The sequence below is a fragment of the Poecilia mexicana genome, unplaced genomic scaffold (assembly GCF_051168715.1).
Source record: "Poecilia mexicana isolate PSO_F unplaced genomic scaffold, ASM5116871v1 scaffold_4, whole genome shotgun sequence".
NCBI classification, from domain to species: Eukaryota; Metazoa; Chordata; class Actinopteri; order Cyprinodontiformes; family Poeciliidae; genus Poecilia; species Poecilia mexicana.
The window spans coordinates 12,363,902-12,370,982 of record NW_028263373.1 but is presented as its reverse complement, the minus strand read 5'-3'; the positions used below and the strand labels follow the sequence as shown (position 1 = coordinate 12,370,982).

At 36.2% G+C, this 7,081-nt stretch overlaps 1 protein-coding gene across 2 annotated transcripts; it reads left to right on the top strand.

Annotated features, from left to right (window-relative positions):
• The first annotated feature begins 2,241 nt into the window (after positions 1-2,241).
• Positions 2,242-4,938, top strand: ccl25b (chemokine (C-C motif) ligand 25b). Of its 2 annotated transcripts, none has more exons than XM_015007617.2 (5): positions 2,242-2,401; positions 2,741-2,841; positions 3,955-4,072; positions 4,273-4,384; positions 4,476-4,938. In XM_015007617.2, exons 2-5 carry the CDS (start codon positions 2,778-2,780, stop codon positions 4,482-4,484), a joined length of 303 nt encoding a protein of 100 aa, XP_014863103.1. In that variant the 5' UTR covers positions 2,242-2,401; positions 2,741-2,777; the 3' UTR covers positions 4,485-4,938. The 2 variants fall into 2 exon arrangements, with proteins under 2 accessions (XP_014863103.1, XP_014863179.1); XM_015007693.2 differs by having other exon boundaries at positions 2,257-2,393.
• The last annotated feature ends 2,143 nt before the right edge of the window (positions 4,939-7,081 follow it).

Below are 7,081 nucleotides of genomic sequence, written 5' to 3'. Positions count from 1 at the left end.
CATTCATCTTTAAGTTTTAAGGATGACTTAGCTCGTATTTAAATACTTATCACTAATGCTTCCATGAATTTATTAAAACATTAATGAGTGGAGATGAGGAACAGATTTTAAAGCAGCACGTGTTGCACAGATTTAGTCTTCATTTAGTTTAAAATGCTACTCATATTACGACAAGATTGAGTTTGGGGGAAAACTCCAGAGCCGGGGCAGGCAAGAATCCAAAAGTGGAAAAGAAAAGTGAGCAGCTGAAGGAAAATAAGCATGAAGAACAAAAGCCATACAGTTCCGCAAGACTGCAAAAACACATCCTAAATGTGTGTTAAACAAAAAGGACACAAAGAAAGTCAACCGTTAAAAAAAAAAAAAAAGTCTTGTCCTGTTTGTCTTGTCCAGTATCTTGAGAAATATGCACCAGCTCTCTTTTGGCAAGCTAGTTGAGTTTTTAAATAAGCACTAAGTACTTGTTTTGATGTTCTGCTGCCGTCTGTTTGAAGAGGCTTGATTGCTGAACAAACTGCAGCTGCTCACACTTGTGTCTTCCTTTGTAATCACTGAAGAGAAGGGAGTACATGTCAGCAATCAGGCAAGAAACAGGAGACATTTAATTCACTGAACTACAGCAGCTCAGTAGTACGCAGCAGTTCTGGATGAAGGGAACTGAATGAAGGATGAAGGGTTTAATGATGCAAATGTTTCTTTGTTTATATATTTTTTGGAAGATTTCGCTTGTTTCAAATTGAAAATTCTTCATTTGTATATATAAAAACAATTTTCACAATTTCTACTTTTGACAATTTCTACTTCTGGCATGTTCATCTAAATAAAAGTTTTAATGAAATGTGCACACAATCTCAGATTTCTAAAAATTTTTGGATTGATTCCATTCGGCCTTTTTTCAGGCTTGGCTTTAGTTTTAGATGAACAAAAACCCGAAACAGCCCACAGCCTCCCACAGAGATACACTGAACAGATGTGCTGTTGGCTGTCGGTGGTCAGCAATCAGACCGTGACCAATGTGATACATTTAGGAGGACGATAAGTATTAATAAATAGCTTGGAGATTTAAAAGAAAACAGACGGGAATCTTCTACACAGTATCCATTGCAATACTCCTGTTGCTGTAACTGTGGTTAAATTATCAGATTTCAGTGCTGCAAGAATTGAACTTATCTGTGGGTTGAACTGTTCAACCTGAAGACAGAAATCTTTTACTGATTTTAAAACAAAGTTTTCCAAAGAAGAAATAAGTGAGTGTATCAAATGAGACTTTAATAGTTAACATTTTTACATTGCACATCTGGAGTTGGAGACATCACAAGGCTCCGATCAACCAATCAGAAGCAGATGGCTGTCGTTCCCACATTACTATTTCTTAAAGTATGTAATCGTTCCGTCTAATAAAAGACAGTTTCACATTCAAGGTTTGTCGTGACAGAAAGTATTAGTATTGTAATTTACTGTGCAGCTTTCAACGTTTCTAAATTGTCAAAATAAGATTTTTGATGTAAGTAGGACTTTGTTGAGCATTAGCCGGCGTTCAGACAAAAGATTTTTTTAATATCAGTTCAGCAAGGTCGTTTATTTCTCATATTTTGGAGAGCCCAGGTGGACTTTTGTTCACACATTGTTTTTCTTAAAAGTTTAAGGGATCATAACTACGTGTTTTGTTTTTATGATAAATATCAGGAGCCTTTGTGACAGTTTTTTGTTCGATTTGGTTGAAATAATTTTAATTAGGTATCCCTACGTAGGAGAGTTCCTCACTGTTCTGCATTGTCTTCATTTGATAATTTCTGTCAATGTGACGCACTGGGGCATCAACGTTTTACACTTTGACTCTATCCAGATGTCAATAACTTGTCCATGATCTGTCCTGGAACTTCTTTAGATCAGGGAAGATGTTTCACAATTTGAGATCTTTAAGTCTGCTTCTTGTTGTCCGAAGTTTTGTGGCCAACAAAACTGAACCAAAAAAGTCATTATTTACAGCATATCAATGTTTCTACTATTTTTTCAAAGAGGCAGGTCGATTTATCATTTGGAAACTTTGTTTAAAAGTTTGATATGTAGTGTTATCAAACTTTAGCACTCCATTGTAGATATCCAATTAATACATGTTGGGAAAAAAACAGAGGAAATCAATATTCCAGTTATACGAGAGGGTGGTATTGATATGCATCTGTGTGAGGTGATGTGCTTCATTTTCATGACATGACTCATTTTGTAGGCTCACACTCCGCAAAGATCAAATTGCAGATCTACTCATGGCATCTACGGAGGAGGTGTGGTAAAGACTGAGCAAGGAGGAAGGCAGACTATAAGAATACTGGCTCAAAGCAAACTGGGTCAGAGAAAAAGTTTTTTCTTTCAAGACATCGTGTGGAGTCCTGAATGTGAGCACGTGAGTTTTTACTCTGCTTCTTCTCTTGATTTTGCAATCTTTGGTTTTGCAAACATGTTTTAAAAGAGACTGAGTTCAATTCTGTGCCATAGACAAGTGGTGCGAGAGAGTTGGAGCTGTACATTTTTCAGATCTTGTTAGATTTCTGTAAGCAAAACTAAGTGTGCTGGAGAAGGAACAGCTGCACACAGCGGGATCCCAGACAAATTAAATATACGTAATCAGAGGTCAGAGCATGTTTGGTGCAGGAGGACAGATATGGGGGGCTTGTGTTGGAAATAATTTGTCTGTGTATGAAAGGGGAGTTGTTTGATTTGTTGATATTCTCTCTTTCTCCAGCGAACAGCAAGCAGCAACAGCGAGAACCGCAGCAACCATGAAGTTTCAAGTTTTTGCCATCCTTCTGCTTTTCACCTGCATGTACCTGAGTGTGGCGCAAGGTGAGTGGACAATATTAGCCGTAAGTGGGATGCAGTTCTTCTGCATTCAATTTTAAATGTCTTAGTGAGTCAGTGTTAGGCAGATTAGTATTTTTTTATTTAGACCGTATATGGTTTGTTTTTGCAGAACTTGGAAAAAAAAAACTTGGAAAAATTAGAGGTTTTGGTGAAACAAAAGTTGAAATCTTCTTGAATTGATCTTCAAACCACATGTCTCTGAAGACGAAACCAGAGGGTAAAATAAAAACAACAAAACAAACAATTGCTTTTCAAAGCGTGGGCATCATTTTTCTTTAAACGCTTTTAACCGCAGCACGTTAAGGTTGTATCTGTCGGGACTTGTCAAATATGGATCACTTGGCGGTGATGACAGATGTGATTAATGCAGGAGAAAAACTGTTTGCTCCGAATAACTGAAGCACTTGCTTTTCAAAACGACTTTCTCATGGGGAGTGATGCAGCGAGCCAGTTGCTTAATCCTTTCGTACTTGTCAGAAAACACTTTGAGGTACTAAATTTGTTCAGTCGAAATGAATTTAATAGGTATTATCAAATCAAACCATGAGACTTCAGATCTCCCTGAAATATTTGAACTATCACCTCTCACAAGTAGCAGACACGCACGACAAAGCTACTAGTTTATTAAAGAAATGGTATTATAAAAACATTAATAATGTTGCATTAGCTGCAGTGCAAACAATGTCTGGTTCCATTTGCTGAAACATTGATTCATTAATTTGAAAGTCTTAATGCTCACAGAACATAGATGCACAACAGAGCAGGGCAGTAGAAATAAGCAGACTAAAAGATTCAACGTCTAAGTTTAAATATGCATTCACATTCTGTTAGTTTTTAATTAATTGCCCCTTCTTAAGTTCACGATGGGGATCTTGGGGGAGGAGCCTTCCCGGATGATGTTGGCTCAGAGCCCCAATGTTTTCACAACTCGATGCCAAAAAAGAAAAAAGAGGAAAGAGTTCATAGCGAGACACTTCATGTTTTACCAAAAGATGAAGTAAAATAGTAAAGATCCAGTCAGCTGCTAAAAAAGTGGGCATGTCTGCAAAAATGCCTCACATTTTGCATCTTTTTTTTGTTGCTCGCCCCTTCCAGGCTCCTATGACAACTGCTGCCTTGGCTATATTAAAGAGAATGAAAAAGTTCCTAAGAGGAACATCGAGAGCTACAGGATACAGGAAACAGATGGCGATTGCAACATCAGAGCGATTGTGTGAGTACCAAATGTGTCCTGCTCTCTACTGCCTGATTGGCCTTTGGCGTAGTTAGAACTGGCAGCTTCTGGGGGTGTAAATGCAATAACATGTTTAATGAGCAGGTGAACGGGTCCAGCGGCAGATCAAAGCAGTGCAATCTGAAAAGAAAAAGGGTGTAATGGTAGAAGTAACTATAAAACGTTTCTGCTGTGTGCAGGTTTATCATGAAAAAGAGGCGCAATGGCGTAAGGAGAACCCTTTGTGCCAATCCTGCGGAGACCTGGGTGCAGCAGCAGATGAGCATTGTCGATAGAAAAACCCTGAAAAAGGTAAGAAAAATAACACAGTCCTGCAGTTTTGTCTTAACGCCTACCAGACAATTTCATCCATTCACCTTTCGTAAAACATTTGTCTTTGCAGAGGTTTTAAAGGAGAAATACCAGAGAGGAGAGAGAAGAGGGGTCACTTCACCTCCCTGTCAGGCGTCGTTTGTCATCTTCGATCACGTGGATTGTGTTTCACTTATTTTTATATTTCCTGTTGTTGAGAGTGAATGTAAAACATGTAAGCAGTCCTTTATACCACAATCATAGTTTATCATGAAAGTTATAGCCAGTATCAATAATTTCATTTATACGAGCCATTGCTGATACTGTCCACTTCTCTATGATGTGTAGAACCTGCTAAAAATGAGCCACTCTTTGGCAGCTTTAAAATGTGAGTAAATCTGTGTAAAAAAAAAAAAAATGAAAAGAAACACCTTTGTGATAAGCTGATTTTTCTTTTTATATATATATGCATATATATACAGCAAACTATTTTTGTATCCACAACAAATGTAGATTGTTTTTCCTGCAATAAAAAAATGGATTAAAAGCAAAAACTGTGTGTTTCTAAAAACAAACAGCACGCATCAAGATGTTCTAAATCAGTTCGACCCTGACCTGATTTCAAGCCAGTAGTTGATGGAAGTGAAAGCAAGAAGGAAAGCCCAGCTTTCCCCGCAGGGATCTCTTGTTTGTGTTGTTTGGCATCAGCATTAAATGACTGCACGATCTCTCAGCTCAATAAAACCGTCTCTTTACCAAACCCTGTTTCCCAAAGATTGATGGTACGGTTAAAAACGAACCGCTTTCTGACACGGGTAGTTAAGTGTGACGTGGATGGATTAAAGAATAATGACTTCCAAACTTTTCATGTGTTAAAACCTTGGATGTTTGCAGAAAGTGAAGGTTTTTCATTAAAAGATTTTAGCCATATAAGTGATGAGGGTTTAGGTGAATATTAGTCATAAAGTATCATTAGCATATTTTGTTAATTCATCAATATTAATGTTAATTCATCACTATTAGCATATCATTTATCATTTAACATATTGATTTATGATTAGTAAAAACACAATTATTAAAGTTATTTAATGTGTCATAGCTGTTAATGTGTATTTGAAATTAGTTGATTATGTGTGAATTATATTTCGCACATAATTTAAGTTGTGGTAGATCTGATTATTATTTTTCTTTTGTAAAGTTTTATTCCAGTGTAGTATTGATGACTTATTTTTAAACTATATTAATATAAATAAACCGTCTCATAATTTCTCAAACAGCTGTCCTAATGATGTACACTTCCCTTCTTATTAAACATTTTTATGAAAAACTGAAAATAATAAAGTGAGTTAATATTAGATTGAGATTTATTAAGATTCTTTTCTCACTGTTAAAAAAAAAACTAAGCATCTTGAACAAACCACCAGGAGCAGATAATTAATGTAACCTTGAACTAATTTCTTTACTCGTCACTTGCAATAACTTGATGGCGCAAAAGTAAACATTAAAACAAAACAAAAAATTGAGGTAAAAGAATATTTTAAAGTTATTTCTAGTTCTACAGGGTGTGTTTGTGTATTGCACATCAATCAGGATTAAACAAATAAATAGTCCATATAGGGTTAGGTTAAGATATACATTTTGTTATTTATATTTAATAAAATATTACCCTCTATGCTTCACTATATTGCGTTTGTGTAAGAAAGGGAAGTAGCTAAATTAAAAGAACGTTGTTGAGATAAGTTAACCTAAAAGAGTAATAATTAACACAGATAAGAAGAAAAGTGTTTCTATAAATGTCACCCAGGCAGCAGTATTTGATGTACTGAAGCAGAATATTTTAAAAGTGTTGGGATTAACAAATCCCAATGTATTTGCTTTAAGAAATCCCATCCACCCGTCGCCACATCTGAAATATTATTATGTCAATTCTTCTGTCTGATGGATTCAGTTTAAAGCAAAAAGTATGTTTTTATTCCCCTTTATCCTGGTGATAATAAAAACTTCTTCCACATGTCGAGTCAGATCTTTTTTAATATTCCGAGGGATTAGCTGTTCCCTCTCGGCTGGAGAAAACGTTCCAGCTTCTTGTTCTAAATAAACTGTTTAAAATCCCTCTAGCGTGGCTGGAAAACTCACAAAACAGATCTCATGATAAGCACCTTTTTTTGACACTTTCTCATGATCTACGCTTGATAACACTTTTTCCTCTTTACTTTTAAACAAAATGTCTGCAAATCCAAACATTTGCTCAGTTTTTACGTGTCCACAGAGCTTTTAGAGTTTCAATCCGTTCACAGAGAAAAACTAGATAAAAAAAAAAAAATATATATATATATATATCTAAGACAATCTTCTGGGACATCATCTTGTTACTTTTGTCCGGTTAGGATCCGACCTTTGGGGAAAGTTTTGAGTACGTTTCAAGCCTCGAATAAGATGCCAGTCATCAGATTCTGATGGACATGTTGCGAACTGCCTTCAGACGTCATTAACACCGTGGACTACGGGCTGAGCTTTGCACTGTGTAAACAGCAATGTTATTTCAGGTGCCGTCCCCTAATTAGGTTTTGTTGAACAAAAAGCTGAAATGCATTGTGGACTCTGGGTGCCTGCATTGCTCAATAAAACTAATTGAACATCAAAATTTTATCTTGTTGTTTACTTTTTAACCGGCATCACATTTGTGCTAAAAAGATT

Bases quoted from the DNA above. Each gene is read 5' to 3' on its own strand.
- ccl25b (XM_015007617.2), top strand. From the start codon at position 2,778: ATGAAGTTTCAAGTTTTTGCCATCCTTCTGCTTTTCACCTGCATGTAC. The intron at 2,842-3,954 runs GTGAGTGGACAA...CGCCCCTTCCAG, and splicing joins GTACCTGAGTGTGGCGCAAG to GCTCCTATGACAACTGCTGC. The intron at 4,073-4,272 runs GTGAGTACCAAA...TGCTGTGTGCAG, and splicing joins TGCAACATCAGAGCGATTGT to GTTTATCATGAAAAAGAGGC.